Source organism: Arvicanthis niloticus, chromosome 15 (genome assembly GCF_011762505.2).
Source record: "Arvicanthis niloticus isolate mArvNil1 chromosome 15, mArvNil1.pat.X, whole genome shotgun sequence".
Taxonomy (NCBI): domain Eukaryota; kingdom Metazoa; phylum Chordata; class Mammalia; order Rodentia; family Muridae; genus Arvicanthis; species Arvicanthis niloticus.
This window is the reverse complement of record NC_047672.1, coordinates 491111-503247: the sequence shown is the minus strand read 5'-3', so window position 1 is coordinate 503247 and position 12137 is coordinate 491111. Positions and strand designations below refer to the sequence as shown.

Genomic DNA, 12137 nt, shown 5'->3' with positions numbered 1-12137 from the left:
ATGGGTCTTATAGAAGGAAAAATGGAAACTAGTCTTAAACTCTTTGGCACGAAAAGAACTGCACTAGCCCCACGTTCGGGCGGCCAAAAATGTCACGGCCCGAGCAAAATGTTGCCCCGAGTTTGGGCGGCCACTGTATCCCGGGCCCAAGTTGCCACTCCGGTCCTCATGTCGGGGTTCTGCAAGAGAGAGAGTGAGGACGGACTCGAAGAATGGAGACCAGATAGAGCGTGATTCAATCCCATTTATTTTTCAGTCTCTCTTCCTAGTCCCAAGTCTTGAGTTCCTAGTTCCTAGTTCCTAGTTCCTAGTTTCTAGTTGTGCTCCCTGAAGTGTCTGATTCTCTCCTATAGTCTGATTCTCTACCGCCTGCCTCTGCCTTTTATATGTCTCATTTCTAAGCCATGCCTTTTTGTTACACCTTTAATCATGCCCTTAGGTCTTGTCTCTAAATCTGATCTCTACACTTCTAAGTCACACTCTTAAGTTACACACCTTTAATCTCACACGCCTTTAATCTCACACACCTTTAATCTCACACACCCAAGGTATCTAAACCAAAATTATCAGAGTGTGCTCAGCTGTTGTAGGCTATTGTAATCCAAGTCTCATGTCAGGGTATATGGCTCAAGATGGCTGCAAAGCTGATAGCCGCTTTCTGCTAAAAGTCGGCCCCCAACAACTTTCTGAGCAGAACACCAATGACCTAGGCACTAAGAACAACATTTAATAAATGAGACCTCTTGAAGCTGAAGATACTCAGTTTGGCAAATGCTTTGGGCAAAGCCGTAGACTATAGAATTGGAAACAATCTTTGTACATCCTATAGAGCAGTGGGTTCATTAGTGGATTCATTCATTCGGCCTGTGGGTTGCACCCCCTTTGGGGAGTTGAACGACCTTTTTACAGGAATCACCTAAGACCATCCTGCATATCAGATGTTTACATTATGATCTGTAACTAGCAAAATTACAGTTATGAAGTAGCAACAAAAATAATTTCATGGCTGGGGTTACCACAACATAAAGAACTGTATTGAAGGGTCACAGCATTAGGAAGTTTGAGATACACTGCAATAGAAGGTTAGTATATAAAATACATATAAAGAATTAAAAATAAAAGATAACCTGGACATCAAGAAAAATAATCTAATTTTTAAAATGGCCTACAAAAATAAGAAAGTTCTCAAAAGAAGAAACACAAATGGCTGAGGAACAAAGATATTTAACATCCTTAGTCATTAGGGAAATGTCATTAAAACTATGAGATTGAATAGCCAAGTTAATGGTCAAAATCAATAACACAAATGATAGTTCATGCTGATAAGGATGCAGGGGAAGGGGGAAACTTATTTATTGCTGGTGGGAGTGCAAGTTTGTACAGCTACTATGGAAATTAGTGTAGTGATTCCTTAGAAAGCTGTGAATAGATCTACCTCAAGATCCAGCTATACCATTCTTGGGATATATCCAAAGGAATAGTCACCCAATTCTATAGATACTTGCTCAGCTTTATTTATAATAGCTAAGAAATAGAAACACTCTAAATGTCCTTCAACTGAAAATAGATAATGAAAATGTGGCACATGTACACTATGGAATACTATTCAGATGTAAAGAAAAATGAACTCATGAACTTTACAGATAAATGGATAGAACTAGAAAAGATGATATTTAACAATGTAACCCAGAAAGATACATGAAAGCTAAGTTCTCTCACTTGAGGTTCCTAGCTCCAAATCTTCAGATGCAAGTACATAACCTGTAGTAACTATAGAAACCAGGAAAATAAACAGAACCATTTGCAGGATAGAGAGGCTGGGAAACAATAGGGAGGGAAACAATAGGGAAGGATACAAGTCATCTGATCAGAGAAATGGGAAGGGGGGCTCTGTAGAAGAGGGAAGTAGGGAAGGTGGAAGGAGAATAAAAGTGATCTGAAAGGAGGCTCTTTAGGGAGGGGAAGTAATATAGAAGGAGGATGAAATAAGGATGTCTGAAAAAGCTACCCAGAAACATATTTAACTATTCATTTGGAAAAAAATCTATAATATATGTAATTGTGTGTATTAATATCATCTATAATTTTTTGATGTTTATTTATTTTTTATTTAATACTTTATTTACATTTAAAATGCCATCCCCTTTCCCCATTTCCCCTCCCTAGAAAACCCCTGTCCCATGCCCCCCCTTTCCTTTTTGCTTTTATACAATTTTTTTAAAATGTTAATCAAAGGATTTATAAGTTTGGTAATGCTCAATCAGAAGCGTAACCCAAATACCCAACCTAGATATAAAAACTATCCTTGACTGGTGGAGACCTGTGAACATCTGCCTCCATGCCCCCTCTCTCTTTCTCTCTCATCACCTAGCTTCTCCTCTCCTTCATCTTCTCTCCTTACTCCATCTCTTCCTCTCAATACTCCTTCCCACTTAGCTCCTCCTACATATCACTCTTCCTGTTAAAGTAAAACTTTTCTCTCAAAATACAATTAGAGCATACTTATTCCTAATTGTACCAGTGACAAGATAGTCCTAATACCCAGTCCATCATTTTGTTGACTAACCAGAACCTCTGTCATCTCTTCTAACTAAAACACTTACTTTTGATCCTGGCTTTTTTTTTTTTTTTTTTTTTTTTTTTTTTTTTTTTTTTTTTTTTTTTTTGGCTTTAGAATGAATGTCAGCTGAAAACTATCTACTCAGATCTTTTCTCTCAAAGTAAATAGCCAGGATTGGCTATGAGACTATAGGTCTTCAACCCCGTCAGAAATCCAGATTGACTGAGTTAACTGAATTTATGGGAAACACTAAACATAGCTTCTAAAACTTAGCCAATTTATAGAGACCGCTGAACACCTGAAAAGTCCCTATACTACTGAACGTTGGAGCATCAAATCTTCAGCCTTCTGGCCCAGAGTCATCTGACAGACCTTAGTGATGCAGGATTATTAAGGGCTGATTACTCTGTCTAGGCAGATATAATCAGTCGACTATTCTGCATGTGTGTCCTTTTCTGGACAGTAATTTGTAGATGGAAAGAGGCAATTCTTGCCTAGTGGCTATCACCATACAACTGGAGTAACTCCAAGGATGCTCCATTTCTTCTTAGAATCCACGACAGGAAGCTGTCCAGAGCAGACAGGTCTCTAATCAGAATGGACATTAATATATAAATATTTGTAGCGCCAATTCTATGGACTTCTTACGTTTTGAAAACCAACTATCCATGTAAGGTAACCTGGGCTGTTGTCTGTTCACTCCTCTCAGCTATTTCTAAATAAAATATGGGAAACCTCCTTAACAATAAACTCAAAGCCATGAATTTGCTATAGTCCCTTAACTCATAGGTTAACCGTCCCAAATCAGTTAAAAAAGTTAAAGAAGGACTGGGTCTAGGCCTTCTATTCCTAAATGTGTTATACAGGCACAATGCCCATGAGAGTATCAATATTCCTCTCACTTTTATATTAATAAGAAGCTCCTACCAATGAAAACCTTAAATTTGAAATCAAAGTAAATTTTGTACCATTTAAGAAATTATAACTTCATCTTAATAATAATTATACAGATTTCTACCAATAGGTTATGGCTATGCAATAAGTCCTAGCTAATCCTCCCTGTTCCAACAAAACCACTACTTTTCCCTAGAAAGACAGACCATTATTAACCACATTAGTCCCCAAGCCCAGGGAATAGGGGCGCTGACTCTTCTTTAACTTCTTCAAGCTGATTAAGGGCGTTGAGATATTAGAAGAGGGGTGGGGGGAAGAGTAAGTTGATAAGCCTCTGACGCTGTGTCTTCACTGAATCCAGATGGAATTACAGGACATCGGAGGTTTGGGCAGGTCTGCTCAGTATGCTTGATGAGTAGATACACCAAGGCTGTGTATTCTGCAATATACAATTCTCAGAACAAGTTTTAGTATCAAGAAAAAAAAATTTTCCCCCTAGGGGGCTGACATTTTTTTAAAGATGTTGGTTCTAACAACTTTTCTTTTTTTTTCCCCTTTTTAAAATTGGTTGTAATATTTACATTTCAGATTTTATCCCCTTACTCCACTTCCTCCCACCACCCAGAAACCTCCTATCACATCCCCCTCCTCATGCTTCTATGAGGCAGTGACCGCACCTACCCCCCCACTATCCCCTCCCCACCCTTACATTCCCCCGACTCTGTTTATTTTTTTATGGGACCAAGAAACTCCTCTCCCACCTATGCCCGACAAGGCCATCCTCCCCTACATCTACCTCTGGAGTCTTGGGTCCCTCCCTATGTGTTCCCTGGCTGGTGGTTTAGACCCTGAGGAAGGCACAGAGCTGCAGAGGCACCCAAGAGAGGTCAAGGACCGTAGATTTGCAGGCATCCTAGTGAGGACACAGCCCGCAGAGCAGCAGAGCAGGGGACACCATATCCCGAAGCATCCTAGAGGAGCAACTACATTCAGAACAGCAAACACCTAGCTGGTCTACCACTGTGGAGACTCCATATCCTGAAATATCCTAGAAGAGCCACTGAACCCAGAGCAGCTGGAGCTCAGGATCATAGAGTCATCCGTACCCCGAGGAGTTCTTATATTTAAGAATCTATCTATCTATCTATCTATCTATCTATCTATCTATCTATCTATCATCTATCTCTATATCTATATGCAGTAACTAATGAAAGAAGAGTCCATGAATTTGAAGAAAAGTGGGAAAGGATATAGGGGAGAGTCTGGAGGAAGGAAAGTAAATGGTTGGAATTATAATCTCAAAATTTTTCAAAAAGTTAAAAATAATCACCTTGAAAAGGATTTTTAATTTTTAATTTTTTATTATTATTTTTCTTTTTGGTTTTTCAAGACAGGGTTTCTCTGTGTAGCCCTGGCTGTCCTGGAACTTGCTGTATAGACCAGGCTGGCCTTGAACTCAGAAATCCACCTGCCTCTGCCTCCCAAGTGCTGGGATTAAAGGCGTGAGCCACCACTGCCCGGTGGATTTTTATTTTTAACCATGATTTGGTTTCTTCAAACCCTTACTTTCAAAGCTTTACTAAGCTGCAATTGACAAGTAAAAAATATATATGTTGTACTCAGGAGGTAGAGGCAACTGGATTATGAATTTGAGCCCAGTCTGGGCCAGACCCTGTCTCAAAAATGATGTATATGTTTAATTTATATATATATACCAGGTTTCTGATTGTTATTCATTGCTTTTTCCTATTTTTGAGAAAAGGTCTTGCTATGTAGCCCAGACTTGCTTTAAATACTATGCAACCCAGGCTGGCCTTGAATTTTCCTATCTCAGCCTCCCAAGTGCTGGTATTACAGAGTTGATCAACATAATATTTTGACATGTCCACATTGTAAAGTGATTAAATCAAACAGATTAAGACTTGCATCACTTCACATACTTGTTTTTGTATGCGTAGTGAGAACCTTTTAGACCTACTCTCTTGACAGTTTTTATGTATGCCTAGTAGAAAGCTGGAATGCACTCTCCTTGTCCAGCATCCCCATTGATGATTGACGTGTTACTCTTGTTTCGGATCTTCAGGTTGGCTTATTTCTTAACACAGTATCCTCCAGGTACTGGGTTGACTTTGTGATTTAAAACTATCATGGGTTCTAAGTGTTGTCATGCACACTGTAATCTCAGTACATGGGACACTGAGGCAAGAGAATGGCTAAGAGTTTGATGCCAGTCTGTGTTACATAATGAGTTTAAATCCAGTCTGAGTGCCATAGCAAGACACTATCTCAAAAAAGTGAACAGCAAGAGGGAAAAAAGCATCTAGAAGGAAGGGTCATTTGGGGCTTACAGTTACAGACATGTAGGAGTCTTATCATCATCATGGTGGGAAACATGGCAGCAGACAGTCATGACACTGAAGCAGTAGCTGAGAGCTCACATCTCACTCCACAAACAAGAAGAATAGAGAGTTAGTTTAAAATGGCAGGAGTCTTCTTTCATCAAAGCCATGCCTCTTAGTCCTCCCTAAACCGCCATGAACTAGAGACCAAGTATTCAAATGCCAGAGATTATAGGGGACATCTTATTCAAACTGCCACACTGGTATTATCAGTCTTTCATTCTAGCTATATATATATATATATATATATATATATATATATATATATATATATATATATATATATATTGTGTGTGTGTGTGTGAGAGAGAGAGAGAGAGAGAGAGAGAGAGAGAGAGAGAGAATGAATGGAATGAATGTGTCATTATAACTGACTTCCTTGATGACTAACAAAGTTGAATATTCCTTTCTCATTTGTTAAGTTTCTGCTTGGTTAAGTGGAGGTCTTGTTTTCCTATTAGGTTTTCTGCCTTTTTCTTAAATTGGTCTTTATATATTCTGGATATGAGACTTTTGGTTGTGTATGTACTTTATGAGTTGAGTTGAAAATAATTTCTTCTACTCTGTAACATTGGCTGAACCTTTTAGTGGTATCTTTTGAGGAATAAGCAATTCTTTGTTTGTTTGTTTGTTTGTTTGAGACAGGGTTTCTTTGCATAGCCCTGTCTGTTCTGAATTTACTCTGTAGACCAGGCTGGCATCAAAATTTGACATCTACCTGCCTCTGCCTCCCAAGTGCTGGGATTAAAGGCCTGCACTACCACTACTCAATTAGAATAAAGAATTGTTACATTTATTGACATACAGTGTATTCTTCTCTCACCTATGATTAGCCCTTTTGTGCCTTTGGTTTAAGAAATCTATCCTTATCCCAAGGTTATGAAGGTTCGTCCTTCCTTCCTTTCTTTCTTTTCTATTCTATTCTTTTCTTTTCTTTTCTTTTCTCTCTCTCTCTCTCTCTCTCTCTCTCTCTCTCTCTCTCTCTTTCTTTCTTTCTTTCTTTCTTTCTTAAGTTAGATCTGTGTAGTTCAACTAGAAATGGGTTCTGCATGTAATGTGATCTAGGGCATCATGGCTGGCTGTGGCTGGCTGGCTGATTGGCTGGCTTCCTTCCTTTCTTCCTTTATTTCCCTCTTCTGCCCACACACCTGTCCAGTTGGCCTAGCCACATTTATTTTAAAGACTGTCCTTCCCTCACAGAATTGAAGCCATTATTCTGTGGTCCTCATGTATTTTGTGATATTCACAAATGATTTGTAGGTCTGCTTCTGACCAGTCTGTCCTGGTCTGTTGGCTTATTTTTCTGTCCTCTGAGAATACTATGCTAATTTAGAGTTTGTTAGGTTCTACAGTAAACTCTGCTATCTGAAGTCCAGGTCCTCCAGCTTTGTTTTTTCAAGACCTTGACCATTTCTGTGCCCTTTGCACATCTTATTAATTCTTTTTTGGTTTTTCCAGACAGGGTTTCTCTGTGTAGCCTTGGCTGTCCTGGAGCTCACTCTGTAGACCAGGCTGGCCTCGAACTCAGAAATCTGCCTGCCTCTGCCTCCCAAGTGCTGAGATTAAAGGCATGCGCCACCACTGCCCAGCAATTCTTCTTAATAGTATAAAATTTGGGTTTAATTTTAACTGCATTTGTTTTGAATTCTCATGAAAACTTACCATTCCTATCATTTGCAGTGATATATTAAGTTCTATTTCTGATAACTTTTTATTGTTTATTAAGCAGTGGAAAATAAAAAGAAAACACATGTATCTATATTTGCTCTGTTTCACAAATACATACAATAGGATATATAATGTCAGTAAGTAGAGGTGGGAAGAAAATGAGTAAGAATGTAAAGTAGCTGAGCATATGTCTTAAAGCCTATGATGACAGCACTGCTGAAACAGGAAGGCTGTACATCTGAGGACAGCCAGGATATAGAGTTTAACCCTCTTTGAGAAACAACCAGCGGACTGGCCAACCAACCAGACAAACAGCTAACCAACTAACCAGCCAACCAACCAACCATCCAACTAAGGCAAAAAACAAAACAACTTAGCAAGAGTATGAAAGGATGTAGACTAAAGCAATGGATAAAGTTAATGGAGAGTTGCCCTTTTGGCAGACTGAGAAGAAAGTTTGCTATCAACTTTATTAGAGTCAAAACAAGATAACCAGTTATAATTCATAGGAATCAACATGAAAACAACCCTTTTGCTTTAAAGGAGAATTTCCTCCAGTTTTGACATTTGAAGATGTGATTTTTTTCCCCCCTCTGTTGACTTTTTAAAGCAATACCTGATCTAGCAGTGCTTTGGGTAATATTTGAACATAATTCCAAACCTCATTTATCTAGACAGTTCCATAAAATAAAAGGCACAGTACAAATGTGTGGTTTTCTGATAGTCTTGACTTGATGATGGACTTCTTTTTTTACTAAAAAATAAGCTATATTACACTCAAGTCACCATGGATTAATATATTTGTTGGCAAGAACATGTATTTTTCATTTAGGTTGATCTGTAGACTTTGAAAGACAGCGGGACCCAGGTTATGTGAGTTTGTGGTGTTCTTTATTACTGAGTAAGAACACTATTGCCAGGCACCGTAATAAGTATTTTTAGTTGCATTATAAAATTTAATTCAAGAAATAGTCCCTTGCAATAGGATGTGTAGTTAACAAATCTTTTCAAGTCTTTTTCACAATTTTAAGATGATCATTTTGAAATTATATAATCAAAAATAAAGAATGTTTGAATTCTTCTGACATTCCTGAAAGCTGAATGAAAATTGTAGATGCAGTTTTATTATTTTATGATATTTATACTTTCGTTAGAATCTTACATTAAGGTTTGCCTGTGGACATTGGTTTTTAAATGAATGCAGTAATTTATGTTTGCAAGTAATTTCCCAAGTAAGGAGTAACTAGCTATAGGAACACCTCTGTACAAAGTATTAAGACTGAAATAAAATTAATTTAAATATTTCATACTTTTCTGTGTTCATTTTCAGGTTGAAGGTTTGGAACACATGTGGAAAGATGTTTACCTCAGAGATAGGGGTTGTGGAAGAATGGCTGTCAGAATTTAAGGTAATAACAACTCTTCTAATACAGAAATTTTATTCTAAACAAATTTTGTCTGGGTTTAAATTCTAGTGGTGTTTTTATATTTTATGTGACTAACATGCTAAATCATCTGTGGGAATAGAATGTTGTACTGTATCATAGTAGGGAGCTATTTATGTACAGTAATCTTTTGTGGAAGATTAATTCCTTTCCCCCAAGTAAGTCAAAGAACTTATTCATCTGTTTATTCTCTTCCTTCCATGTGACATTACCATGGCCATGAATGCTGATGTTACCCTCAGTGGCCATCAGTGACCCATTGTCAGAAATGGGGGAGCGGGGAGAGTAGTGGCATTGGGCGTGATTGACAGTAGAAGACGGCAAGATTTAGTCTTCACCAAGCGGTGTTTCTCTAGAAGGCTGACCTGGGAGCTGTGATAGTAGAGTTAATCCTTGACTCATTGGTGAAGAAAGAAGCTCAGGCTGTGGGCTCATGAACTCTTCCGTATGGCAGCTAAACTGTATTTGTTAAACCAGCTAGCTCTTTTCTCCTGTGCTTGGGGAACATTTCATAATCTGAAATCACAGACACAAAGAGATTGGGCAGCAAATGTCATGTTGATTTTCTCTGGACTAATGAGCCCAGACATCAGGGACAGATTTACAATTCAGTAGCACCAGGTTTCCTGGCTTGCTGCAGGGAAGCAGATAATTGCCCAACAATAGTGACATCACCAAACAAAGGAGGGAAAAGATAAAATTTGGATAGCTTTTGGAGAAAAGGCATTTTAGGTGAAATTTAAATAAAGCTGTATTTTTTTAATTAAAAAATTGTATTTACTTAGAAGCATTCAGAATGTCAACAAAACAGCTGCAATATTTATTTATTTACTTATTTATTTATTTATTGCAATTACGGACTGGTATTCAGTTAACAGAACAACAATTATCTTCATATAAGCTGCATCATAGACAACTGAAGATGAAAATAAAAATAAAACCAAAAGAAAGAAAAGATCCAAACTACTGTCCCCATATATAACTAATTTGTGCTGTGTACCAATAAGAACCTGCTTTAAATTTCCATGCCAATTTACAACCCCCAGACTACCAGGCAAGGTTAGTGGCTATTGAAAATACCACCAGGACAGAGCTATCTAAAGACACATTTGGTAGTGTGTTAACTATATAAAAAAAGACACTGTACAGTTTAAAAACAAATCTTACACAGCCTTACATTTCAATTTTTTTCTTTAAAAGGAGTGAGTTGTATACAGAGGGGTTAAATGCTTTATAGACAAGAAAGAGAAAAGAAAAAGGAAACTGTGCTAGAACCAACTTATCATCATCATCTTGTTCATCCTCATCTTCCTCTTCCCCCTCATCTTCCTCTTCCTTCCTTTTCTTGCTCTTTTCAGCCTTGATGACCCCCTTTTTCACTGCATCAGGTTTTCCTTTAGCTCTGTAGGCAGCAATATCCTTTTCATACTTCTCCTTCAGTTTGGCGTCCTTCTTCTCGTAGGGCTGCTTGTCATCCGATCCAGTGTTGTTCCACATCTCTCCTAGTTTCTTTGCAACATCACCAATGGATAAGCCAGGATGCTTGCCTTTGATTTTTGGGCTGTACTCAGAACTGAACAGGAAGAAGGCCGAAGGAGGCCTCTTGGGTGTATTGGGGTCCTTGAACTACTTTTTGGTCTCCCCTTTGGGAGGGATGTAGGTTTTCATTTCTCTTTCATAACGAGCCTTTTGAGCCTTTGCCATATCTTAAAATTCCCCCTTTTGTTTAGCATACATAGTCTTCCAGCTCTCTGAGCACTTCTTGGGGAACTCTGAAAAGTTGACAGAAGCATCTGGGTGCTTCTTCTTGTGCTTCTCCTGGCAGGTTTGCACAAAGAATGCATATGAGGACATTTTGCCTCCCGGCTTCTTAGGATCTCCTTTGCCCATGTTTAGTTGATTTTCTTCTGCAAGGCACAGAGTTGCCCAGTGTCTGTCTGGCTCTTGATTGCCCCTGCACTGTCTCTATGGAGATCAGTGTACTACAATGGCTGTCATAAAGCCGTATTTTGATAGGTTCATAAAAGCAGGACTGTGTGCAATGTAATGAGTTTTACATCTAATCTGGACTTGAAAGTGGACTCAGGATCCTGCTGACTTGGTCTGAAGCCTTCATCTGTGGTAGAAACCAAGGCGTCTCCTTGGCATTGATTTAGCTCTGGGCAAGATCGTTTTTACTGATACATGTTCAGATGACAAAGTTTGGATGATCTGTGATTTCAGACAGGGATTCTCAGTAAGTAAGAGTACAGTAGTAGTCACTCAAAAGAGTTGTTCCTATATTTCATTTGCTAAGCGACCATTAGAGAAGCTATGCGTCCTGTTAACCTGCTGGCTTTATCTGCTTTTTTTTTGTCTAATCCTCATGAACACTAGATAGGCTTTGTTATTTTCTTAGTATCTATTGCCACCAATTGAGTGTGCCTCTTTGGATTTCTCAATTCACCATGAAGCAGTGTGGAATGTATAAAAATTGCAGTTTGACACTTTTTGCAAATTTTAATATTTGGATTAAATTTTATATATGCTTCCCTCTTGTCAGCTTTGTAATGGTCATTCAAGGAGTTTTTAAGCTTCTCTGCTTCAAAGGTATTTATATGTTTTGCTATACATTGTCATGATTTTGGACTGAAGGCCAGTTGATGGAACTTTTCTGATTTAACTGTTGAGTACCATTTTTTTGTAGACCATTTTTATATCAAATGTGGAAACGCCAACATAGCCAGTTACTGATTCCTTAAGAGGGGAGTGTGCAGAGAAGATGTTAAATATTGGCTGTTGGGGAGGGGGCAATGATTATGACAAATGTTTAAAATCATAATGCTAGTTATATTTATGTCACTTTGACACAAATTAGTCATCTGAGAGGAGGAAACCTTGATTGAGAAAATGTCTCCCTAAAATCTGGCTGTGGAGTCAGGCCTGGTGACTCATGCCTTTAATCCCAGTACTCAGAAGGCAGAGGCAGGCAGATATCTGTGAGTTCAAGGCCAGCCTGGTCTACAGAGTGGGTTCCAGGATACCTAGGGCTACATAGAGAAACCCTATTTCAAAAACCAAAACAAAACAAAAAAGATTGGACTGTGGTCCAGTCTGTAGAGCATTTTCTTCATTAGTGATTGATGGGGGAGAGCACAGCCCATTGTGAGTGGAGCCATCTCTGGGCTGAAT

The 12137-nt window shown here is 38.6% G+C and overlaps 1 protein-coding gene and 1 pseudogene across 4 annotated transcripts in view; one reads left to right on the top strand and one right to left on the bottom strand.

Moving 5' to 3' along the window:
* Positions 1 to 12137, top strand: part of Hycc1 (hyccin PI4KA lipid kinase complex subunit 1) — a 156499-nt gene that overhangs the window by 74983 nt on the left and 69379 nt on the right. For all 4 annotated transcript variants that reach the window (XM_076913226.1, XM_076913225.1, XM_034519190.2 and 1 more), the window contains exon 2: positions 8852 to 8930. In XM_076913226.1, the coding sequence (XP_076769341.1) occupies positions 8880 to 8930 (51 nt within the window). In that variant the 5' untranslated portion in view covers positions 8852 to 8879. The remainder of the gene's footprint in view (positions 1 to 8851; positions 8931 to 12137) is intronic.
* Positions 10022 to 10856, bottom strand: LOC143434493 (high mobility group protein B1 pseudogene; annotated as a pseudogene).